At 41.2% G+C, this 26,730-nt stretch overlaps 1 protein-coding gene across 1 annotated transcript in view; it reads right to left on the bottom strand.

Annotated features, from left to right (window-relative positions):
- The window catches only part of MEGF11 (multiple EGF like domains 11), a 192,980-nt gene that overhangs the window by 50,677 nt on the left and 115,573 nt on the right, over positions 1-26,730 (bottom strand). The window contains exons 6-7 of the mRNA XM_035902339.1: positions 24,601-24,813; positions 15,931-16,105 (exon numbers count right to left, since the gene is read on the bottom strand). Coding sequence (XP_035758232.1) covers positions 15,931-16,105; positions 24,601-24,813 — 388 coding nt within the window. The remainder of the gene's footprint in view (positions 1-15,930; positions 16,106-24,600; positions 24,814-26,730) is intronic.

Below are 26,730 nucleotides of genomic sequence, written 5' to 3'. Positions count from 1 at the left end.
TCCTGCTGTAAACAATTACTAACTCCCTTTAAATTCCTTCTCCCGTGTTCAATGCAAAGATTTGTATTTATTCCTGTACATTTTGGATTAGGCCTTTAAATCCGTGAAATACATTTTCAGAGGGAAAAAAAAGGGTATCCCAGACCACAAGGGGAGTTAACAACCCAGCAGTGGTCAACACCACCTGGCAAAGTCTGCATTCATACCTGGTCTTTCTCAAAGTTTGATTATTTAAGGATGTGAAGTTAAGAATTTCAGAAGTAGCGACAATCTAGAGGAATAAATTTGCCTTGGAGGGCTAAAGCCTGGTTCCACTGAAGTCAGTGGCAAAACAGAAAATCAATTTTTCAAGGCCTCTGCAATGCAGACGACTAACAGGGCTGTTACTGAACTTGGCCTCAAGTTTGCATGATAAAGACCTATGTGACAGGTTTGTTTGAGTGCTCCTAAGGTTTAATCTGTCAAGGTGCTGAAAATCCTCAACTCCTGTGCATCAGGGGCGATTGACAACACTGAAAGGCAACATATCCGAACCTTTAGTAATCTGTAATGTGACTCCAACTAATCTGAGATTTTTAACACGGTCTCTGATTTCCTCCGTCTCCCCTTCCTCGTCTTGTCTGTGCCAGATGAATTAGAGGTGCAACGCTTGTCACCAGCAACAGGGAAGCTCCGTGCTCCGTTCTCAGAGCTCACGGTGCAGACATTAAATAAAAGAAGGGGATGGTGCGGTGCCATATGTATGTAATGATAAGCAGATCGGAAAGACAAAACGCAGGTGCTGTTTGTACCTGATGTCTGTGTGTCTAGATAAGCTGATTGGTATGGATTTGGTACACAGAAGTATATATTTATATGTACACACATTACGTGGCACACCAGTGTGCTGGTACACAGTGTCTGTGCACTGATGCAGATCACAGATACAGTTCTGTACATTTACTTATTTAATCGTGACATTTACAATTAACCCAAAGTGGTTCTCGACAAACATTCCCTGAAGGTAAACACATGGTATCCAGCCACACAAACTGTCAGAACAAACTAATTTCCCTAATGGTGTTCCAGCAGAAATTAATGTGCTCTTCATGAGCGTATTAGCAGCAGTAGGAAACTTTGTACTTTTACCGGTGTTCTCCTCCACCCAAGACTCAAGCAATTTATTCATGACCTTACCACAGCATCTTTAGTTTTTGAGACATAATGATGTCCTCTGGCAGAATTCCTTTCCCCTCTGGGTGTTACTAATTACTCCCTGCAGATGCTATTATTGGTGCTAATGAAAAAATGCAGAAAAAAGGTTGGGGAAGGATCTTGTGCCCTGAACAAGCCACACGTTCGCTTTGCAGGTAATCGCCGTTACTAAGAACTGACAAATGTTCCTTTACCCACTTTGTAACATTACACGATGTAGCTATGCTAGAGTTTGATATACATCTAAAACAGCGTTATGAAACCACTGATGACCTTATTCAGTCTCCTTTTCCCTTTGTCCTTTCTATGGGAGTAGATGGGGTAAGGTGGAAAGGATGGGGAAGAGCTTTCTTATGTTTAAAACGTGACTTCACAGCTCATGACTCTTCAAAAAACATACCAATTGGCAGTCTGGAATGCTGAAGGCTTTCATTAAATCCTAAAGCACTTCCAACAGCCATCTGCAAAGCTTTCCCCAATCTGCACCTCAGCAGCATCACAGTCCTCTGAGCGTACTGCAGAACCTGGACGTGCCACAGGGACCCAGCACCGCCCTATGGTCCCAGGGCTGTATGGGTTTCAGAGTGACAATTATCCATCCTGCTTCCCAGATGGGACCTTCCCCATCCCATTGACCAGGCACCTTGGGAAGCCTTTGGCCTCAGCTTAGGAAAGCCTTTGATTAGCACGTGGCTACAATAATTTGTACCTATCAAGACTGGAGAACTTGTGCAGCCTTTCAGTCTAGACACCATGCATGGAATTAACTGCACAGAGCTCGTGGTTTCCAGCACAGTAAATCCCAACTGTGAGGGATTTATTGTGCAGGATCTAAGGAGTCAGGCACTGCACACTGGCTCAGGGTCCTTTCAAACTGGGAATCCAGGCCCTGAGGTCTTGTGTCTGAGTATGATGTCCCTGTCCCAATAAGTCATGGGGAACTGGTGATGGAGGCGAGCTGTGCTGTCAACACTGGTGGCAGCAGAGCTGCCCTGGTTGCCCTCATTCCAGGCACAGGGAGGTTTTTTTCCATGTGCATGCACCACATACAGTAAGTCCTCACAGGCAAACTAATAGACACCGCGTGTGCAAGATAGGTCTCATCTTTTGAAGAGGGGGGTAAGCAGAATCTCACCGCTCTCCTGCCCTCCAGCATCTTAGCTCCAGCATACTTCATGCATCCAAAAGGAACAATGCTCTGGCACAATAAAACCGGTGATGAAGTGGAGCAGTACTCTGTAAGAATGAAGGCAGCAAATTCTCGCTTTGTGAGGTTTTTTTGCCTCCATGAAATCAAGTGAAAACAAATAAAAATAAAACTTTCATTTAAAAATTGGATTTTACATACTAAAACTCAGCAAACCTGAGCTGGATTTTTGTCAGTGAGCACTATAATCCCCCTTACCACCGGGGAAGTTTTCTAGTTTGCACTAAAAATATGCCCAATATCAGTTATCTGCAATTAAAAAAATCCATTCCTACTGTTCAGGCCACCTAAAAATGGGCATTAAAAAAAAGAAAGAGAATTCAATAAAGAGAGCAGGCAAGAGATGGCACCCTCCTCCCCGCTTCCCGTAAATCAGTGCAGCGCTGTTGCTGGCAAAGAAATTGAGACTAACTTTACAACGCTTGAATATCTGCCTGGTTTAGTATTTAGGCCTTAACTGCAGAGCACTTTAGTGTCAGCAAGGCAATGAATACAGCATCATATAATTAAATGTATTCACAAGGAAAGTAGTGTGGAGAGTAAAAAAGATGATCATCAACCTCTGAACAAGATTTTTTTTATACAGTCAGCACTTTTCACCTAATAAAATATCACAAAACACATTTATCCAGGAGGACCCTCTCCAAAAATAGGAGATTGGATTTAGACCGGGTAAAACAACTCCTACATCATTTCCTCGGGACATTTCATCTGGTGAGACGGCGCATCGCACCTGAGAGGACAGCCTCCCACAGGCTGCAGTAATGGAGTACAAGCACCATAGCCATGCACAGTTCAAAAAACATGATGGAGGTCAGCGTGCAGCTAAATCGGATGGGTGTGCAGAGCTCGGCCAGCCCCAGCGGCTGGCTACGTAAGGGCAAGACATGAAAAACAAACTCCTAATTCTGTTCACAGTAGAGCTGGGGAGCTTGTTTATGGAGCAGGTATTGCAGGTGGAAATGAAAACATCTATAATACCTGGCTTTAGATTTACTTAATGGGAAGATGTATTATCAAGGCAGGTAAATCATGCCTATATCAGGAGGATTACTAATACACATTATGGGGCCAGCTGGATAACCAAGTCCTCTGTTTAGTTAAAGCAATTTAAATCTGGAATAGGGCCACCGCAGATTTATTCAGGTGAGGCAGGGAGTAGACTCTCAGAATATTTTAAACTTAACTCTGGGGAAGCTATAAGGAGTCAAACATCTGTGGGGCTCATTGCTGTTACCATAATCAGCTTTGATCAGCTGCTATTCTAAAATGCTCAAAACCCCATGGCTGTATCACAATTAAACACCCCAAAAGGTAAAATGGCCCAGGCATGATGTGCATTATTTCAGGTTAGTGGAAAGTATTTACATGCCTGAGAAGTACATACTTGGTACATGTGCTCTTCATGATGTACTCAGCAAGCTCCTTGTGTCCAAACTGCGGGACAGAAGCTAGCTAAGTGTGTTGAAATACTAAATTGCGGTCCTTGAATACTACTGGTACAGAAAAAAAAAGCTGTTTTCTTCCGCTTTTTTAAAGGGAGGTGTCTGAATTGGAGCTATCGCTATGGTAAAGGAAAGATTTCAACACACTATGTGCAGTTCCATCATTTTCTTTCTCAGATTTGAGCATATCAGTGGCTAACAGAAGCCTAAACCATTTGGAGATATGGAGAAGCACTTCAGTGCAGTGCAGTGTCCTTCAGAGTGAGAATTCGGAGCTGGCTATGACAATTCTGCACCAGCTATTTTATGGGAGTATCTCTGTCTGGAAAATAGAGATGGTTTCTGCTCTGTCCACACAGCCCGAGCAGCACAGTCCAAGATCTACATTGTAGAATAATTGTGGCCTCCTGACTTTCTTACAATAATAAATCTGGGCTCTGGCTGACAAGTCTGAACAGTTCTGCAAAAAGGACATTGCAAAAACAGGAAATAAAAGGTATCATTTATACTTTCAGCCTCTATGACGTCCTCTGGCAAGAAGATCCACAGTTTAATTATAAATACAAAGGAGAAAAATGATCTTTATTTGTTTGCTTCAAATCCACTGCCTGATTTTTAATTGGGAAACTTCTTATACTCTGATAAATAGCAAACATGCGTTCCTTCTTCCCCTTCCCCCATGGTGGGAGAGACCTCTCACATATCTACCCTCGGTGACCCCTTTTCTAAGCAAAATCATCCCACTCTCTTATTCTCATTTTATGGGAGCCATTTCACAATTTAATTACGCATTCTGTGAAAAGCACTATCTTTGTCTTTAAACCTGCTGTGCAATCATTTAATTGGTTGCCCCTTGTTCCTGTGTTATTAGAAATAGTAAATAACCATTCCTTGTTCATGTTCTATGCACCATCCACAGTTCCATAGATCTCTATCATTTCCCTCCTCAGCCATCTGTTTTCTGAGCTGAGTTCTAGCTTATCGAGCCACTCTTTGTATAGAAGCTATTCCATATAAAAGATGATCTTTGTCACCATTCGCTACTTCCATTATATCCTTTGTAAGTAGGAATCAGCCAAACTGTACACAGTAATTTGAGATTTAGATATATTATGGATTTATACAATACCACAAAAATGGTTTTTCCATCCCGTTTTGTTCTCTTCCTGATCAGTCTAACAATTCTATCTGGTGCGCTGGGTTTGTTTGGGTTTTGACTGGTGCTGAGCACTCGTTTGAGTTTTTCAGAAACCTATCCACTGTGATTGCCTGATCTCTCTCCCTGAATGGTAGGAATTAAATTAGAACTCCCCTTTTGTGTATTTACTTAATGTTATTTTCCTGTTGTCTATTACTCTGCATTTTTGAACGCTGAATTTCGACCTACCCAGTCATTCAGTAACATGAAACCTTTCCTCAAATTCGTTACTAGCTTTGTATGTGACAGTGCCAATAGTTCTGCGTTATTTGCAGACCTTCTTTTAGAATTGTTCTACAGCTGTACTATACAATTAAGGATAATGTCCAAGCACAGCCTCAAATCTAAACTTCCTTACCAAGCACACTGCCTGCACTCACCAGTGTGGTCACTACCTGAGTTCTGCATCTTTCTGGAGCAGAAGGTGCCAAACAAGCTCAGTACATCAGTGAACTCTTGTTCACACAGGCTGGATGGACCAAGTCCAGACAGAGTTAAATGTGCTGTACACAGCAGGTATCCTCAGCTGGTCCCTTGCTAAGAGCACCGAAGCCACAGAAGCAGCAATGTGGATGGAAAATATCCAGCCATGGGGCTGATGATACTAACACCTGTGGTTGACCTTGGTTCTGAGCTGCGTGATCCACATGCGAAAGGATCAAAGCAAAAACCAGAAAACATCTAAGAAAGAAAAGGTACGACAACTTTAAGCTAATGGGGTTCGCAACATACCTTCCGAAAAGCTGGCAAATAAGCTGGCAATCATACAGAGGCAGTTAAACAGATACCTCCTGCAAACTTTCACAGATATTCCTAAATCTAAACCTACAGCAAAAGAGTTCAAGATCCGGTAAAATTTCAGTTGCTTTTTGGTGTAAGAAAACACACCAGGATTTTCCATTTATACATGTCTGATTGTAAAGGACAAAATCTGTTCCTTTGACAGTACAGTTAGGCAGAAAATAAAATGAAAAACTAACCTGTGACTTAATTCTTATACTTAGGGTGGTTTTAATGAAGTCAGTTTGCAATTTGTACTACCAGGAGAGTCAGCTTCCAACACTGTTCTGCACAGATCCACAGATAGTGTGGGTAAAGATATACACATTTAGAAGCTTAATAGATGAAAAGAGACACTGCTATTGGCAAGCAGTTTATTCCTCTGCAAAATTCAGATCAAATAACTCAGTCTGAACAGAATATTGAGCTCCACTGATTCTGAATGAGGCTACAGAAAAGGAAATGCAATTTGACATAGCCACATTGCCAATTAAGGATAAAATACAGGAAATATGTCAACTAGCAACAAAGGCAGAGGCATTCGGGCTTTCTATATGAAGTTGGTTCCTTTGGACCCACTTATGAAAGCTTTGGAGTTATTCAGGTAAATAAAACTGCAGCAAAGCCCACAAGTAAAAGTAAATATAGGAAGAAAGAGGAGGAGATGTGGGACTTTCTCACAGTTCTTATCAAATTATAGACACTGTGTGTGACTGAATAAGTTCTCATTAGCAGAGGTAGTCACTGAGACAAACTCCACTCTTGTATATCTGGGACAATCCTACCGAAGCTAGCAGTTGTGTTCAGGTAAACTTGGGCTGACAAAGTAGAATTTGAGCTGTCACAGACAATTTCTGGAGCTTGTATGTTGATAAGAGAGCAAGAAAACAAAATGAAATAGAAGTCGTTCATAAAAGGGTCTGAAAAATTCCACTGAATTCAAAGAAAGGGATGCAGCTTCCACAACTGAGGGAGACCCAGTGTGTCTTGTGCATCCAGTGACCTTGTTAAATACTCCGGTACAATAGTTTACCTGCTCAAAAGCATACAGCAAATGCCCTGAAGTGCGAGAAGACCCTTCATTATGGCTCATGCAGCCAGGTGCTGACATGAACACTGTCAGGGTTTAGGAAAACACGGGGCCCTAAACGTTGTGGCTGCCAGTGCTCCAGCAGAAATGTCTAATTGGTGAATACGAGCGCCGGGGGCAGAACACCAACAAGCCTAATAGGCAGCAAGCACCTGGTCCATTGATATAAAAATCCATAGGGGAGCGGCTTAGTCTGAAAGCCTGGGAATACACAGGTGGCCTCCCCGTAATGATCTTCCCCGTTGGGATCTGAATGTGAGATATCTTCTGTAATACAGCAGAGCCAGAAGAATCCATTTGTGAGTTGTTATTGAAATACTGGGTTTAGTCCACATCCAGTTTCTTTGCATTGAGGCGATGTTCATCATTTCTGAGTCTACATGCGGCAGGGCCATCTCAGAGGTGGATTGACTTTTCAGAAAGGCATCTGCCATTTAAGAAAGATGCAGTACAACCTGGGTGGCTTGCAATGCTTATGAAGGGTGCTGTTCTGAAAGCTCTGAGTACCTGAAAAAGTCCTACAGGGCCTTTGAAATGGATCACACAGCCACGCCACCAAGCTTGACCTGAAGCAATCGTTTGTGAAGGTAAAATAGTAAAATGGCTCAGTCTGCCAGCAAATTTGCCAATCACTGCTGATAGAAATGGGGTTTGCGATGGACGTAGAGATCCACAGGGAGCTGGACTGAGACCAAAGTCATTTCATGCAGGCCACTGCACAGCCGAGAGAAGATAATTCTCAATCTGTACTGACCTGGCCTGGATCAGACCTGGTAGCCTAGGGATGCAAAGCTTTATAGTCTGTTATTAGTCCCAACAGCCTACAAAACAATAAAAGTAAGGCCATTTTACACGCATAAATATGTACTTTTGTATGGATAGAGTTGTGGGTAAGAAAATCAGAGGTCACCGATGAAAAGGGATATCAAGATGCAATTCAGAGGTAGTTTTCTTCTGGTCTATGAATATGCAAAAGTCCTGATAGGTACAAATGTCTCCTTACCAGCTCTACTTATGCGGGGAATGCACCAAAACATTGGACATGAGATGTTTTGATTTATATTAATAAACTCAGACCTACCAACATGCAGCCCAGCTGACAGAAAAAACTTCTGTACAACTGGAAAGTGACAGTTCTTTCATTTCAAGAACAATTTTCCAGCTCACTCTTAATTAGGCTGTATGGAACAGAGTGTTTTTTGTTGCCCTCTTCTTGTTCCATGTCCACTTGCGAAGTCATTTGTAAGCCAAGAAAAAACTATCAGATGAATTTTCAGACTTATCTCTGTCTAGAAGACACCAAGGAAATGCAAGTTCCAAGGACAATGCGTTCGTCAGAGACCAGAGCCAGGGAAGGGTGGATCTAGGATGAAGCACTAGTTAGTACCGAGGACCTTATTGTGTTATTGTGACTGATTTTCTCGCAATTAATAGCATTTTCATCTTAATCCACTTTTCCAGCACCATGCAAATATAATTTTTAACTTCTTAAAGTTAACCATTAACATCATGGTTTCCCAGAGCACAGTTACATCTTCCAGTTTTTAAAAGTTATTTTAGTTGAATTTCCCATATCCCTGTCTTTCACTTTACTCCCAGACCTAAAACTCGCATCAATATCCGTTATAAAAGATTGCATTTCCTTCTTGCTGACTTCTACAAAAACAATCTTCTCAAAATTGTTCAGAACACTTCAAAGCTGCCAGGCCTTTCCACTGTTTCTTCAGCTGCATCCCACTAGTCTCTCTGTATCCAAGCAGGGACTTTCCCTCTTGAGCTGCTTCTTGGATCACCAGTGATAGTCATCCTGGGTTGGGTTTGCCTTTCCATTGTCTACGTCTCCTTATTCCAAGGATAGCTAAGGAATTAGTCATGGCTACAGAAGGATATTCCCAAACATCTTAAAATGACGTTTACTTAGGACTTCTGAATAACTGAGGGGAAAAAAACAATAAATAGGAAAGAGTTCAAAGGCTGGGAGCACGGGAATCAATTTCTTTCACATCATGACTTAGTATTCAATCTCTGTTCAGGCAAAATCATTTCCTTTTAACCTGGTTATGCAGGGAAGGGATTATGTGAATTTGAGGTCCATGAGCCCATTGGAGTGTCCTTTGCTAAAGTATCATAGGAGACCTGACAGAGAGACAGGGTTACCACAGTGGCGTAGGGAAGACCAGGGGGCTAACGATAGAAACTGGTGGAAACCAAGGCTCTTTTAGCTCCACTACTTATAGGACAACTTGGTTTACTTTTATTATTAATTATTAATTCACTCACTCCCAGCTACAGCCTATGCTCAAACCCACCTGCACAGTGTGGATGCCTTTTTGTGTACCCATTGCCACGACTGCCAGCCATTCACAATGGTTTTGAGACATTGGATTATGAATACAAATAGGAAACTGGTGAGAAGAAAATGCATCTTCCTTGTGCATCTAGGTAATTCATGAAATGAGATGGGGCAAACTATTTCTGTTGCCTGTAATGCTCCAGTTAATTGGACAACTGCTGTGCCAGAAAACCTTTTCCCCACCTACAGCAAGTAAAATTTATACTGGTGGTTGGTAACAAGAACATCTTGATAAAATGGTTGAATTTATTTTATACCTATAAATGAAAAGAGCCCTTAACAAAGGGGGGTAACTGATATGCTCGGTAAATCACGGATAAAAGGACACAGGCTCTATTGAAGATTTTTTCCCCTCGTCTTTTCTTTTTAAACCTTTTGATGAGGTGCCCTGTTGCTCTGAGATGAGCGTCCACTGAAGTGCTTTTGGAATTATCTCAAAGAGAAACGGATCATTTAAATGAGTTAAAGCCCCCAAAACAGATCCACTATCTCCAACCTTAGGTTCATTTTTTATATTAAGAATTTTGTGAAATTTATAAAATAACTTTACTATTGAACCAGGGGCTTATAAGACAAAGAAGTCTCCTTCATTTTTTCCTGTTTCCTTCTGAAGTGGTGAAGGATGATACATTTAGAATAAAGATGAAAGCAAACATGTAGAAGAGAGGGAATATTCTGATAAATTTGTATTTATCAACCTTGAGTGTTTAGAAAACACCTACAGGCAATGACTCTTCAAATTCCTCCAGACCTACCTGGGAGTTTGGTCCTTCAGGGAAAATTCAGTTGAAGATAAGATAAGGTGCTCCTTTCTATTTACTTTTTTTTTTTGCTTTTAGACAACACAGAGAATTTTAAAGGTGTAGGACAGGAGAGCAGGCTTCAATTTTTTTTAATACAGAGGGAAAGATTGTTTTTTCTCTTCTGTATGTTTTCCTCAGGGAATAAGAGATACTGTATGAGCCAGAAGGCAGTCATGGCTGGAAGACTCAACAGATTGGATCTGTAAGTTCCTTATGACCTCTATAGGCAACACAAAATTATGGTGCTCCTCATTTACCCTATAGAAGAGTAAATTGATCATTTTACTCACTGGGTAGGCATGGGGCAGTCTAAGACTGGCCGGAGCCTGTGTGTGGGTGTTTGTACTGACTGAGAGATTACCTGTTACAAAGTTTGTTATACATTTGCTAGGCATTTGAATAGGTTTATAGCATTCTAATATACATTTATTTTTACTAAGTGCTCGAGCTATAGTTTATTGTGTCTTACAGTGGCTGACTTCTACTCTGATGTGCAGGCATGTACATGTAAACCTTGGAAGCAATTTGTACCCCTGTGGTAGAAAAACCATTATGTTGAGAAACTCTAGCATATTAGGCAAAATTATGGATTTACAGACCCAGATTAAGCCTGTGTTTCAGTTCTTAAGTGCACAGATTCCCACTGAGCTCAGCCAGAGACATATATACATAAGCACTACATAAGGATATATTTGAAAGGCATTATTTTATTATGTTTTTAAAATGCGATTTGGATGCAACGTCAACAGAAGATGCAAACGGATATAGATGCACAGTACTGGGCTATATCTTGGAAAGTCTTAGGGAATCCAAGTGACATTCCAACAGCTGAAAAACCTTCTAGTAAGAGGTCGTCACTCCTATAGTTTCCATACTTTCCTGTACTGTGATTGGCTTGCATGGGATGTACCAATATAGTTGAGGAATAGAAAAATGTCAAAATGAATTCTTTCATTTTGGTGATGAAGTGCTAGCTTTGCTTGCCAGCATGCAGGGTTCAATAAAAACAGACAGGTCTTCAAAAAATTGCAGCATAAATAGATGAACTCTTTAAAGTAATATAAGTTCTGTCATCTAGACGTGAAATATAGACCTAAGTGCCCGCCGAAGTAAAAGCTGACCGCACATTCCATAGATAAGTGTTGAAGTTTTCTCGGAGTGTCTTGGGCTGAGAAATGTTTTAACTACATATCTCCTTGCCACAATAGACAGAATGAAAGCATTTGAAGTTAAATCCATTTTTCAAAGGAAGAAAACAAAGCATCCATAAAGAAACAAAGGCATATCACAGAATGAGGTCTCTAGATAGTGACTGTTTTCAGGGAAGTTGCAATTAGCTGTGCAATGGAGAAGGTGAATTTGGTTGTATTTCAACAGCATTTATAATGATTTCAGTAGCTAGAACGCTGATAGGTATGTGCAGGGGGTTGGTTGCAAGATTTCCTTGTGAGACAGAAGGTCAGGATTCCTGTGGTCTCCTGTCATATTTAATTCATATCCTCTGGCCTTCCTTACCACATTTATTGAATTACAGGAATAAAATTCAATGAACCAAAAACAAAAGAAGAGAGGATAGGGCAAATCCTGATTTCTTTTACATCCCTACTGCACAACTGACTTTAGTGGGCTTGTAAGAGAGCATCTTAAAGCAGAATTTGAAAGGAGGGGGAGGTACAAGTTAGTATAACCCCTTACCACCCCCATAATTGCATCCAAGTAATTTATTGCAAGGAGCAACTGTATGCATGTGGGAGTGAGGATCCAATTTCTACCAGTCAAGAATCTCCCTGTATATGTTTTAAGGCTGATCTTTGTGTACTCCCTGTGTGTTTACCAGATTCCTTCTTGCCACAAATGAGGTGGCAGCAGAACGGCTTTTCAAAACTGTTCTTTAGAAAAGCATCACTGGCAATTTATCACGTGAGCACTGAGAGGCAATCCTCAAATATGTTAAAAATACCAGTTTCAGGGAAATGCCCTATTGGCATGCTTATCATGATGATTCCCTGAAATCATCTTAATTCAACTGATACAACCTTTATCCTCCCATCTCTAGTGAGATGCAATAAGCACAGGGTTTCCAACAGGCCTGCAGTGTGGACTCTACTGCTGGAGCACATGAGGAGTAGCTCCAGACATACTTGGTGATTTTGGGGAAGAAGATTTTGCTGTGTCTCCTCTGCTCCTATTATCCTATTTTTATTGTCCTGTATGCTGCCTCCAAGAACTGGGCTGTTTTGGGAAGAATTGTGGATCACTCAGGTTTCTCAGCTGCCTCTTTAGGCAAATCTCCGCACAGTGTCTGCACTCGACACCCATACAGTTAAAATAGCGCGATCCCCTAGCGTGAGCACAGTCATAGCAGAACCTCACACAAACAACCTGTACCCAGTAACATCTTTACAGCAGCATAATTTGTTTTCAGAGCTAGGTAAGTGCAAATCTGGTTGTTGAGTCTGACCCAAAATATTCATCAAAAAAAAGATGACATAAAATGTTTTGAAAGTCTATCAAAAATTGCAAGCTCACCAATATTTAGTTTTGGCATTTGAATTTTTGGAAATGTCACAGCTAATAAATAATGTATTATTTTCTGAGCTACAATGTACATTTTTATGTTAAAACTTGAATCTGCTTAACTTCCAAAAATTAAGTGCTCTGCTCACGTACATGTCAACCTATGGGATGGCTGCCTTTCTACTTAATACATTTAATAAAGGTGACCAGATGCTTTGTGTTTTTAATGGCTTGTTCTGCATCCCAACAAAATGTCCCTGTTTTGGCTGGGATTGCAGATGATTCATTCTGAAACCCTGCCCAGCTGCCCTGACACAGCCGAGGCAGGGCACAGTTGAAAAACAAGCCATCTGTGCAAAAGAAGTGGGCTGGAGGAGTGCTTTGTCAGGAAGAGACGGTAATTTCTTGGTCAATATGTTTTCTAGGCATCCAGTAACCCAAAAATCCTATGGGTCCAACCTCTCCGTCTTGGCTGTTAGAATCGGCAGTTATATCCCATGTCCCATCATATTCTCTTCCTTCCCCCCTTACTTAAAAACCCTTCAGCCTGCTCTGCTCTATAAAATCCTGTGTAGATCAAATGTTTCTGTAAAATGTAAGATGTTGATCCCACTTTCATTCTTTCCAATCATATGGCAAAATTCCTGACCCTGTAGCTGCATCAGCCAAGCCTCATGCTAGAAAAAGCAAAAGGGATTCATTTATGGCTTTTCTGAATAATTAGCTCTGCCCAGTTCTGTATTAGCATCTCCGTATTGTCAGCGCTGCCAAAGCAGACATCCTGCATTCATGAACAGGCTGGCCACTCGCTTGCAGGCTGGCTGAAATCAAGGGCAAAATTCTACCCGCAGGCAAAGCTCCCCATTGCCTCAGCAAGAGGCAGGCAGGCATACTTGAAGGCAAAGGCTGGTCTTGAGTGTGTCATTGAGATAAGCCACTTCAAGCCTGGAGAGGGCTCTGGCCCCACAGCATCTTTCACATGACCCGCAGGCTGCCTCGTGAAGCAGTGCGGACACCGTCTCCCTGCCCAGACGATGGAGCATACGGCAAGAGCAGCTCGGCAGGACACTGCCATTCCGGGGTAGGAAGTAAAGGTTCCTGTCAAGTTTTCTTTACAGCCTATGTTCTCTAGCATTTGAAAGAACCATTGTAACTCAAGTCATCTGGCATGCATACGAATGACAAATATGCTTCAGAGGCAATAAATTAGCAATTTCAAGGCTTTACTTCCCCTCATGGACTAATTGCCAGAGATTATAGTATATTATGAGAGAGCAATGATACTAATGCCTAAATATGCTTCAGTGATTATAAAGCTATCCTCAATAACCAAGCTGTTTAAATGTCAATGCAAGAAAGCTCTTTATTATGAGATTAAATATTATTTTGAAGCAATGCAATAGGAACTTCCCAGGCTTCATGACTGCAATAATACTGTCTTGGAGCAATATATATATCGGACAAACTATGCTTTTTTTCAAATGTGTACAGTAAAGGGTCCCCAAATATTTTTGTGCTGCAAACTTGAACAGCATTCCTGATAAGAAAGAGGACCTTGGTATCTTTCTATTTTGCATTTGTTACTAACATGCTGCTGCCTTCATTCTTTCCTCCACTTTTGCATGAATACTTGTGAATCACCATTGTACAGAGAAGGTAAGTTCTTGTTTTCTGTAAGTGTGAGTGGGGAATCAAACCTCAAAGCCCTTTTCTTCTTTTTTGTACATCTCTAAATACTAGTGTCTTGCATAGATGCTTTTAACAGTCCTACCCCTCAAACCTAAATAAATCTGTTTACACCTGGCATTGAGAGAACCCCTGGAAATTAGATGGAAGCTCCCACTTTCAGGTTCAGCTGTTGACACGAGGCAGAGAACAAGTGTCTTTAAGCCATAACTCCAGTTCCACAGTCCTGGAGATGACAGTTGGTGATCGTAAGCTCATGTGTGGACTTAAAACACGAGGGAGGCTAAAAAGGCTTTAGCATCCCAGCAATCTCATACAGAACTCCCACACTATGGATCTTGTCACAGAGCTGTGCACCCTTCCCCTATAGATGACAGCAGCGTATGTCCCTGCAGAATACTGCAACATTTTTTCAAGAAAACCCTAAACACTGCGGTGGGTGCTGATGGTAGGAGGTGGCTGCTCTGCTGTCCAGACCCAACATGCCATTCCCCTCCCGTTATTTCTAAAGCTTCCTGGTACGAAGTCCACCATGTTTCATAAACACAAATCAAAAGAGCTACAACATGGTCGAAGATCACATCTCATGCTCCCTAGTATTTGAAGATATTTATTCATCTCATTTTGAAGTTGTAATGTAAACCAATACAGGGTAAAACTTGTCTAGGAGGCTTTTTTAGTTTTGGCTGCCAAATGTCAGTGGAAGCTCTAAAAATATTGGGAATGTCTTTGAATCTGAAGCTTGATTTCTAATAAACTTAGTAACTATAGCTAATAATTACTATAATAGTATAGAAAACATATAGATATGCCTGTGGGGACAGATCATGTAAAATTAAGGACACAAATTACAGAAAGACAACTGCTAATGAAGTTATGGTGGAATTCTCTCTTGAAAATAATTTTTTTTCTTTAGGAAACGTTATTTCTTAAACATAGCCAGCCGATCTCGTCCATGGTGTGCTCCTGAAGTGAAGAGGTGCTTCATATATGGATGACCATGGAACTTGCTAGCAAGAGTTCCATTATGCTCAGCTGCAGCAGGACTGGACACCTGGATCCATGTCCTAATACTTTCTGCTGCAACTTGGCAATCATTAATTCTGAATTGTTGTTGTTTCATCTTGGCTGATTTCTTCAGCCATTTTATATCTCATCTATAAAATGTAATGCTTGTTTACCTCAGTATGTCTGGAGCTCTTTCTGATGCTCAGGTAAAAGACACCTGCCATATATGCTCAGAAAAGACATAAATTGCTCTATCATTTGTAACATTTTAAAAGATCTTCATCTATTAAAATCACAGTGTGACTGACAAGGAACATGCTGAAAGGCCATGAGAATTCTTTTTCTGCTCTTCCAGGCAGACAATAATCTGACATCTTTTTTGTTATGTCTTGACTTAGAATGTACGATGGGAAACCATGTCTTTATCCTTTTAACAGTAATAAACTTACAATACTGATGTTAAGTAAATAACCAGAAGTAATAAGTTGACACTGCTCAAAGGAGAATTATGTGGATTTATGATAGAAACGGGAAAAATTACCTGCATTTGGCCACTTTATGCAAATATTATTTGAAAACCGATTCAAATCTTCTTTAATTTTTTGCAGGTACCTTATGAAATGCCCCATTATTCACTGCTCTCACTTACCATATATCCTGGCGCACATGTACACTTCCCCGTGATGCTGTCACAATCTGCACCGTTCTGGCAAGGGCAGGTCAGCTGGCAGCCTTCGCCGTAGTATCCAGGGGGACAGGTTTCATTACAGTAGAGTCCAGCCCAGCCAACTTTGCAGCTACATTCTCCAGACAATGGATGGCAACTAATGAAGACAGACAGACATTGATGAGATGTAGACATGAAAGAAAAATACAGTCTGTAAACAACAGTAGAACGTTTTACATGTAATGTCAGCAAGAGTCACACTAAGAACAGAGCAAACCTGAAAACTGTTAAGGATTGTGAATATAAGCAGCTGTATAACTTAGGAAGAGAATAGGGAATCTGGTGCTAAATGCCAGCCTGGCACACCACTTCCAAACACCTGGGAACAGCCACAGCACTGGTAACTTTACACCTTTGAAGTGCTTTTCCATTCTCAAATCAATGTGCCTGGGATTACTGACATAAACACAATTAAGCCATACTGGCGTATGACATATATGCGCCATACAGTTAGTTAAAGATGTTCAGGGTTAGGAGAAATTCCAACAGATGGAGGAATGCAATCAAGAGAGTTGTGAAGATAAACCTGAGTCCTGTGGCACAAATTATTCTATTATTCCATTCCATTCCATTCTATTCTATTCTATTCTATTCTATTCTATTCTATGCTTTAAAAGTGAGTGCCACCACAGGGAGAAGTAGAAAGGAAAGTGCTTTGGAAGGGAAAAATCTCCTTGGAAAAGTGTTTTGCAGGGAATATTCAGCCATAGTGAACAGAACTGATTACTACCTGAAGCCTTGGGATTTATTTGGGACAGAAGTAGACAAGAGCCCTGGGACTAAATCTCAGCTGTGCAGGGAAATGAGTCAAGTACCTTTATGCCTAATAATGAGCATTGCTGCCCAACATTAATCCTCTTTCATTTCTGCTCAGACAATTCCACACTGTTGCAAAAGCACACAGAGAGAAAAGTAGAAATGGAATCAAGGCCGAAAGACCGGACAATGCCTGGTCCTTCTGTGTCTAGTAGGTGGAAGACTTAGCCCTTTGTTCCTCCTGCTGGGAAACAGTTTATCTTTATTCAGCATTTTCTCTTCTACGAACAGAAAGAGCATCTCCCTGGCTTCCTTAGGGCACTAACTTCCCACAGCAGGACAGCCACGCTGAGGCTGTGGCTGGGGGCTAGGAACGGAGGGGAAAGCTGGAGATGTGTTAAGTCCTGGTTTGAAAAGATGGAGGTTTTGGGGGGAGGGGAAGGGATAGCACAGGGGGATGTCTACTTTGGGGAGATGAGAGAGCAGGGGATGGAGAGGGAATCTGACCTTTGGAAAAGGACCCCATGTTGTCTGAGGCTGGCTGGGCGTGTGAGCGCTCGGTATGCTCTGAGGGCCTCTGCACCACAAGACTGCACCATAATAGCACTGTCTAGCCCTCGGGGAGAAAGATGAGAAATAATATCGCTACAAATCAGATTTTCTCTATTATTCTCAGAACTGGAAAGAATAGAGTTCTGCAAGGTGGCACCTCTCCATGGACCCGTCTCCCGTTTTTTTGCCTCATAGAAACTATTTATTTTCCTTTACGATTATTTATTGCTATAGCTTAATACTGCAGACATGACTGAATGGGTTTCTTTACACCTATAAAATTAATATCGTATATGTTAATTTTCAAGGTAACCTCATAAAACGAAATTTCCAAGTACGTTTCTGGCAATTACTGGTAGGAGAGGTTAGTCACATTCTGTTGTGACTAAGAATGATCAAATTTTGTGAGTGTCATATGTTTCATCATAAATAGTGTTTTACTGACTAATTAAAACAATTCATCAGCTTAACAAACTACCACCCATGAAATTCTTCTGACAAAGCAGTCCCTGAAATTATGGTTGTTCACAAAGCACCTCTTAACATTCAGATGAAAATAATAAAAGCTCGTTTTTTCCCCCTCTGTGTCTATTAATCATTACCTAATAGGAGCAGAAAGCTAAACATTAAAGAAATATTTTAAAGTGGATTTTTTCTTTCTCTATTTTCACTACTACTGCACGTATCATATGGGTCTGTGAGAACTGCATCTGTTGGCTAAATTAAATCTTTCAAACATAATATATGATCATGGCAGTTTGAATCAGTCTATGACAATTCAATTGAAAATACTATACTCAGTGAGAATTTCTACTCCAAGGTTGGCTCCTTCATCAAAATGGACAGCTTTTTTGCATGGGATGCAAGCTATGTATTAAGGACTAAAAATCATCCTAACAGGCACTAAAATAAGAAGCAAGAACCAAACAGGCTTTGCAGAAGGGTCTGCAGGAGCCAGGGGGCTTGGACTCCAAACCAAGGTCCTGTAGAAGGCTGAGACCATATTCTGCCCCCGTAAAGCCTTTTCCCACTCTTTTATGAGGCTATGCGCTAGGAAAAGTCCAATGCAGATGTTTGGGTCCCTGCATCCATAGAATTTTCTTGTTGAAACAAGAACAATTTTATTATCAGCCTGAGTATATCACTGTTTTGTTTTTCTTCTAGGTGAAGCACTTGCAGTCCTTCAATGCTTTGAAATACTTATCTTTTGCTGTCTCACAGAGTGCTGGCATTTTAGGATTAAGAAAAATCCTCCACGTTAAATTCCAGAGTTATGGTACCCCCAACAATAGTTCTGGGTAGGTAGCAACCGTTGGTGAATAGGCGGTACACCAGGGGAAGGGAAACTTCTCCTTGAGAGTAAGAGAATAAATCTTTCCAAAGGTTTTGGCAAGCCAGACATTAACACACACCGTGGTGTTATGGTAGCATAACAAGCAAAAGGACCTCAAGCCTTGTGAGGCTAGGTCAGAAATGAGGTTACAGGCTACGTCCAGCCAGGGGACAGAGGAGATATCTCAGATACAAAGAATGCAATGCCCTGAATCACAAACAATTCTTTGACAATCAAGGTGAGGCAGTGTTAACTTGAAGATGGCTGTGATTTAGATGCTTAACCAAAATTCAGAAGACAGATGTTCTCTTCCCAATCCTGCCAGTGAATCTTGGCCATGTAACTTACTCTTTCTGCCTTTGTCTTTCCCATCTGTAAAATGGTGCCTTTATTCCTTTGGAATCCCTTTGAAGATCTGCAGCTGATATCACTAGATAGTACTAAGTTGTTATTATTAATTGTTTTTTCTATTCTGGTATGTATGAACTATTCCAGTAATTAAAGTCATCAGACTTGCATACTAGATATATTGTAGCTCATGATGTAGAAAGAGTATATGTATGCAGGTATGTGTGAATTAAGAGTTATTCTCTCTCATTATATTGGTATTCTGTAAAATTTAATTCTGTTTCAACTATGTAGACACGTAACTATGGCTAGGAAACTCATCTATCAGCCAGCCAGCCGCCTACACATCCAGTCTATCCAGTGAACTAAATGCTATCTGCATTGAAGTTGAAAAGGTTGAGGCACTTAATGGCAAATGTGTTAGAGCAAAGAATAGGAAATACAGTTAGCAATGTGAATTTCTCATATAATTCCTCCCTTCCTGTTCGGAATGAACCTTTCAAGGTCCTGAGTCCATGTAACATTTTGCCAGCTTGGGGTGCAGCACGCTGTAAGTCACTTCTCCATGCCACCAATAAACTGAAGTTAAGGAATGCAAACAATTCCTCTGGAAAAGGATCACTTAACAGTTGGGTAAGACAATGTGAGGCCTCTGAAAGGCTCCCAGAAGGCAAACCCACTAACATCTGCTTTCCAACCGCTTGCTGCAAGCAGGAAGGGAACCTTACACTCTTGACAGAGTTTGGCAGTGTGATACATCAGTATTTTGCATCGAATCTTAACAACTTTTATTTCTTCAAATCCCTTGCATAACAGGAAGGGGTAGTGTAGAAAACCTAGAGTGAATGCAGGCAGCCAAGCGTTTCTCTGGCGCTAGGCCAAGCAGAGGTGGAAACTGGAAGCTGTCCACAGCGCACAACATGGCATGAGAAGGAAATTGTTCCATGGCTCTTGCTGCAGTTTGGAAGCTGCTGTATGGTCCCTGGCTTTTGAGCTACATTTACAGCAATGAAAGATTTATTTTTTTAAATGTACTAGCTGAACTGAAAAACAGAAAGTCATTTTTGACCTTTACATTTTTTAAGCATCTAATTTTGAGGAAATCTGAGGAAACCAGGTAATTTAACTTTCTTAAGGCAAATTGGGAAAAGAAATGCTTTAGACAGCACAGTCTGTTCCAAATTCTGAATTTGTTCTCCACACATCTTTCAGCCAAAACAACTTCTTCCCAGTGAATTTCCTGACTTTCTGTTTATACACTTAGCACCAGTCATCTCATCTTAATTAACAACAGCCCTAATCCTTTTTTAACAGTATTTTCTGTCTTTTAGTGTCGATACTACATTTAGTCTCCCTTGCCAAAATGCCCTCTGGCTTTTAAAGAAGTAGCCACAATGAGACTGTAGGGCCACAACTTCAGTCCAGCACGTCTTCAAAGCCAGCCTCATTCAAGCGCAAGATCGACTTAGGTTAAGGCAAAACTTCATGTAAGGCCCATGGAGTTTGGTCCTTCCAAACTTTTCAGCGTTGAGGCAGTAATTAGAGCCTCTGGACATCTATCCATTTCATTAGACTTTGTCATGGTAGGAAAGCATCGAGGCATAAGAGATCACCATGTCTTCTTTCCCTTCTCATGTCTCTGACCGGGGAAGACATTACTAAAGGCATATGGTTCCACACCAGTGTTCAAGAAGGGTGGGTGGCTGAGGCTATTCCAGATAGGCACTCCCCTCTCTGTTTTTCAGAAGAGCAAACCAGGATTATGCCTTTCTGACTGTCTCAACATGGGCTTTTTGCATGGGGGAATTTTTTACAGGTGTACCTTTCCCTGTGGAAGGACAGTCCAAGTCACCAGCACACTCTAAATTACCTAATTCTGGGGTTGTTCAAAAGTCCTGTACAAAGTGCCTTTCAGCATGCTTTGATGCAGAAATTATTGGAAGATGTTCTTCAGCTGTTACTATGCAGAAGGTTAGACTAGATGATCACACTGGTCTCTTCAGACATTAAAATAGATAGATCTATGAAAATAGAAAAGCTGAGTGTGTGTTTCTTAATATTCCTCCTCAACTTGCTCCTCAAAGCCCCCAGAACTTTCTGTTCCAGCCAGCTCTCCAATAGCCAGATCACATGAGTCAAAATCACTGACAGAATTAAGCATCTTCCCTCACCTTCTTTCAAGTGTTTATATAATTATCCTACTGTCCTGGTTTTGGCTGGGACAGAGTTAATTTTCTTTCTAGTAGCTGGCATAACGCTGTGTTTTGGATTTAGCATGAAGAGAACGTTGGTAACACGCTGATGGTTCAGTTGTTGCTGAGCAGTGCTTACGCCAGTCAAAGATTTTTCAGCTTCCCCTGCTCTGCCAGGGGCACAAGGAGCTGGGAGGGGGCACGGCCAGGACAGCTGACCCCAACTGGCCCCGTATGATGTCATGCCCAGCATATAAACTGGGGGGAGTTGGCTGGGGGGCGGGGATCACTGCTCGGGGACGGGCTGGGCATCAGTCAGCAGGTGGTGAGCAATTGCATTGTGCATCACTTGTATTGTGTATTCCTTTATCATTATCATTGGGTTTTGGGGTTTTTTTTCCCTCTTTTTATCTTCTTCCTCTGCTGTCCTATTAAACTGTCTTTATCTCAACCCACAGGTTTTACTTTTTTCCCTGATTCTCTCCCCCATCCCACCGCGCGGGGAAGGGTGAGTGAGCAGCTGCGTGATGCTTAGTTGCCAGCTGGGTTAAACCACAAGACCTACACACTTAGGTATCACAACAAGTACCCAACCATTTAAACTGCTTCTGGGGAAAATAGATGGCTGTCAGTAAATGAATCACTTTGGAAGACCATAATTCCAGTAATGATGAAAATTCAGGGGACGAATGGGAGGAGGTGGGTGGGAAGAGAAGCGTGCTGTGTGGGGCTGGTTAAACAATGGGTAAAAGGGTTTGTTCAGAATGTGGAGTGCCTTTGGAGAAGGTCATTTCCCATCAACTCTGACACTCCTCAGCTCAGAGACTGACAGCACTCTGAGGAGCTCATTGAAAAGTGGAAAGCTGAAATACCAGGGATGAATGAAAGAACATTTACAGATCTACAGCTTGCTGATATCTCTTTGTTCCATAACAGCAGTGATAAGATGTAGGAAAAAGGGAGATTTTATCAATGGAGAGACTAGACTCATTTATTAAGGAAACGGAGATACCATCTTAGCAGAGGATGCTGCAAGCGAAGCTGAGGGAGCGGTGATGGGAGGGAAGGCGTAAAATATACCTGTCAGACAGCAACCAGGCACGTCAGGCACACGGTGTGTGAGAATGACCACATGCCCAGAAAAGAGCTGTGAGAGGATTCCACCCTGCACCTTTCTGAGCTCTCTTGAACTTGAGATCTCACCTTTCTTCACAGTGGGACGGTGCCAGTCTGTTCTTTCAGGAAGGATCTTCTGGCAAACCCCCAGAGCATCTCCCACATAGTCCTTTGAGTAACCCAGGATGAATTCATGCACCCTCAAACCCACTATCTTCCCCCGCTCAAAAGACTCCTAATGAATTGAGCAGTTAGCTGAGAAACAGCAGCCAAGCTCAGCCTTGCCCATGGCTTGTAGTCCCTCCACTTTATTTACACCTTTCGGGGAAAATGGGCACACAAACAGGTTTCTGCAGGCTAGGAAAGGGGGTGAAGAGACACTGCGTCAGCTACTGTCCAAGAGCATATTCTCACCCTCCAGTACACAAGAAGAACAGCTTTCACTGAGCAGTTTACCTTGTATTTACCGCAGGTTTAAGTCATGCACTCTGGCAGGTACTGCAGAGTAGTGTGACATGGAGGAATTTATATTTTAGTTCACTCTGCAGTAATTCTTGAGATATCCCCTGTCCTCAGTACAACACGTTAAGCTTTTGTGTATAATGCTCAGCTCACACCTTATGGATGTTACTTTTTGCAGTGATTTCATGACACATAAAGTAATCAGAAGTGATAGAAGCCTGTTGTACAGAGCTACCTTTGAGGTGTTGAAGGCTTTGGATCCTCGCTGTCAAATCCAACAGAGCTAGAGCTATCTTTCTGTAGAGGACTCAGATCATCAGAATTACAAGGCCTTTAAATAATCCATTGTGAGCTCTGACTTTCAGTTAAGCAAAACCTCACCACTCACAGCCGAACTTGGACTCACAAGACAGATCACCTGTTTATTTCCAAGACTGAGACAAACAGAGTCTATCTCAAACACACAAACATATCTGCCTGAAGTGTTTGCGCGTGTGTATGTGTGTGTGTGCATGCACACAAATTAGGTGGTATCGCTTGCATACATAATTGAGAAGAGTGTTTATATTTTAGCAGGCTGCAAGACTGCAAGGTAGGTTTGTCATCATCAGCAAGACAGTCAGGTCCCTACCTGTCTGGTTTAAAATTGAAGAATGTCCGTATCAAGGGCATATTTGCTTGGGCATCAATTATCCCCACCTCCCTCTGAAGCCTACACAATCCTGAGTTGGCTATGAATGCTTAACATTAGCGGACAGAAAAAGGAGGAAGTCAAGTGGGAGCAGAGGGGCTCAGCATCTTGCAGGCACAGCAAGGAAACGCGGGTGCTCTAGTCCATCAGAATAGCTCAGGGCAGGGTGGTTTTGCTGTCCAGGCTCCCTTTACTGCATGTGAGGGAGCGAGGAATCTCCAAATAGCAATTCCACCCATCAGTGAACAAGGCAAGGAGTTACAGAAGGTAACAAATAGGATAATAGGCAAGAGTGTTAAATTCTTCCTTTTTTCAGGGTTCCCTGTAATGGGAAAGCAAATTCAACCTATCTCCTGTTAGGTGCTGAAGTCTGTTTGTGGCTCTAGCTCTTAGTAATGAGAACCTCAAGAATCAGATACTAAAAAAAGCAAAAGGGAATAAAACATCGAAACCTGACCTTTTAAGTGAGGCATATTCCATTTTAGGTATACTTCCCTGATATTTGTTTTCCTGAGTATTTCACACATACACATACTGAATGAAGAGCAAAAATAGGCACACATGAGAAGAGAAGAGATGTCTATTTTGACAATGTCGACTTCGTTACAGTTCCATAGACTGACTTGGGGATATTGATTTCAGTCTATTTATACATCTGCCTGAAGTGTTTTCAACAAGGTAATTTGCCCTGAGACATAAACTGAAGCAAATTAGGTTTCATGTTGAAAGTCCCCTTGCTGTCTACAGATCTAACAAGAAAACCCATGCCATAAAAAGAGCCAAAATGATGGATTTGAGTAAATATATCTGTATTTTTTAAACTTTGGTGGGCTATTATACATACATACGGGCATCGTGTGATAGTTCTTATGCCTAGAAGACTGCAGTTACAGGATAAGGCCATATGTCAGATTGTTTCAGATTTTAGCAGAACTGTTTAAATAGTTAACAGATACATGCTTAGTAGCTGGCTGGACTGCGGCTTATGGTTCCAAACCTGAGGTCATTTAAATCAATAGTTGCAGTCCAGAGGAACTCTCTGTGTTCTTAATTAAAACTACAGAGAAAAAAGGTGTAGGTGTAGTTAATTGAATTTTTTCCCAATGCTTTTATTTGACTAGTATATAATATGATGTACATACCTGAGAGTGTTGGTAATATTGCAAGGACATCTCTTGTTGCACTTGAGGCCGTAAAACCCTTCTGGACACATTCTTTCTTGGCAATAAATCCCTTTAAATCCAGGGTCACACATACACGCTCCATTTACATGATAACACTTTGCACCATTTTGGCAGTCGCATCTCTGTGTGCACTGAAAGCCGTATGTCCCAATAGGACACTCTTCCTGACACCTGCAATGAAATATGTAAGACAGGATCCAGTCAAACACTATAGTCGTCTGCTTCTGACTTTTACACACCAATGTTTTTGGTAATGAATTAAGTACAAAATCACTGCTCATTTATTAAAGTAATATACTATGAACTGATGATATCATCAGAGTGATGTGATGTCTTGGGCATGTAAATTGCTGTTAACTGTAAGTGCATTAATCTCTGTCCAATTATATCCTGCAAACTTTGCATTAGTTAATATTACCTTAGTTAACAAAGTGCATTCTTGTTTCCTGGATCTTGACAATTCCATTCATCAACCATAAGAAATTGATATAGAATAAGATACTTTAAACAAAAAAACCCTCATCTGTTTGCTCTCTCTTTATTACAGAAGGATTGTGCACCTTCTTTAAAAGCACACAGTCCTCCTAGTGATAATGAGGATTGAAAGGGAATGTGGTCTGTTAAGCGGTACTGAGTAAATGTTCTCCAGCAACACATAGTTCTACTTTCCCTTTATGCTGTACTTGCACCAGCTTTGTACCAACTAGGAGCAAATATACTCCTTTGTCTTTTGTGTGTGTTCTGAGTAACTAAAGCTCAAATTTGCTTTTCATCTCTTACTCCAGGGATGCGCAGTAGTATAAAATCCCAAGACAAATCATTTTCACGCTCCTCAGTGTAGTATCTTCTCCAAAATTGCCAATGTTTTTAACATTTGATACATATAAAAATGGAACCTGCAAACACCATCCATAGATTGTTTTAAATTGCACCTTCCATGCACCGTTTAAAATATTTCCCTCTTGGATACATCATGAAATCTGCCAAAAACTCTGTTTCATTGTCCTACACAACCAGTTTAAGTGTCTGTAATACTTCCTACTTTGAAAAGCTCAACTAAGGTCCTAAAGAAAGCAACTGATACTGTGCTTGACATAATTCAGTGGTTTCAAAATTCGGCAATGAGTCAGTACTACAGTTTACATGATCCACCGTGAAATACAGATAGGCCTTTTCTGTTAATAAAAAAAGAAAAAGCAGCCCAGAAAAGCCCAATTCCCTTATCGCGTGGATGCCAGATATTGGAAATTGCCTATCAGCATTAATTTAATCCTGAGCATTGATTAAAGTGTATACTGTAAACTCAGTGGATACAGGCAATTGTTAAATGTCTTTCTGCAGGTCATTTCACAGCTGGCAGGTGAGAGTTAATATAATGATCAGTAATAAAAGATTAATGTGTGATGCAAGCCAGGCAAAACTGCAATGAACACAGCTGGTATGGAAGAAGAGCACTACTTTTGCAGCTTTGGATTATCACGTTTTACTAAAAATAAATGAACAAAGCAAAAGCCCTAGCTAGTGATTTAACTGCAGCAAGCACCAACACAGTTACTAGTTACACAATCCAAGTTCAGGGGAGTTCATAGGAGACCCAAGGAGAGAGGAGCCTGTGGCAAACAGGGAGGGAAAAAGCCCAGAGAATGGCCAGCGGTACTGGCTGCTAGCCCTGCTGCTCTCAGTGGGGTTCAGCTGCAGAGGAAATAACCAGCAAAGAATGGGGAATGTTAGGACTGAAACACTTAAAGCAAATGAAATGCAATGAAGAACGTATTAAGATGCCTTATGTCTCCATCGCTGTATACAGCCCTACTAGTTAGCAGGAGAGCACTGTACTCAACGAGATGAATACTTAGTCAATAGTGCACTATATCATTCTATATTTATAGAAGATGAAGCATTACCTAGCAGGGAGAAAAGCATCTGGAAATGAAATATTGACGACCTAATCCATTTACATAATTAGCCTTTTTCTACTAACAATTTAAACAACTTATTTATTTGGAGATCAAGCAGCTACTGCTAATGAATTTTATACAAAGAATACTAATAATGACTCCTCTGGAACATAAGAATAATCACAGCAGG

This window comes from Egretta garzetta, unplaced genomic scaffold (assembly GCF_000687185.1).
Source record: "Egretta garzetta isolate BGI_Z169 unplaced genomic scaffold, ASM68718v1 scaffold769, whole genome shotgun sequence".
Lineage (NCBI taxonomy): Eukaryota > Metazoa > Chordata > Aves > Pelecaniformes > Ardeidae > Egretta > Egretta garzetta.
Note: the sequence above shows the minus strand (reverse complement) of the source record. Positions and strands in the feature narration are given on the sequence as shown.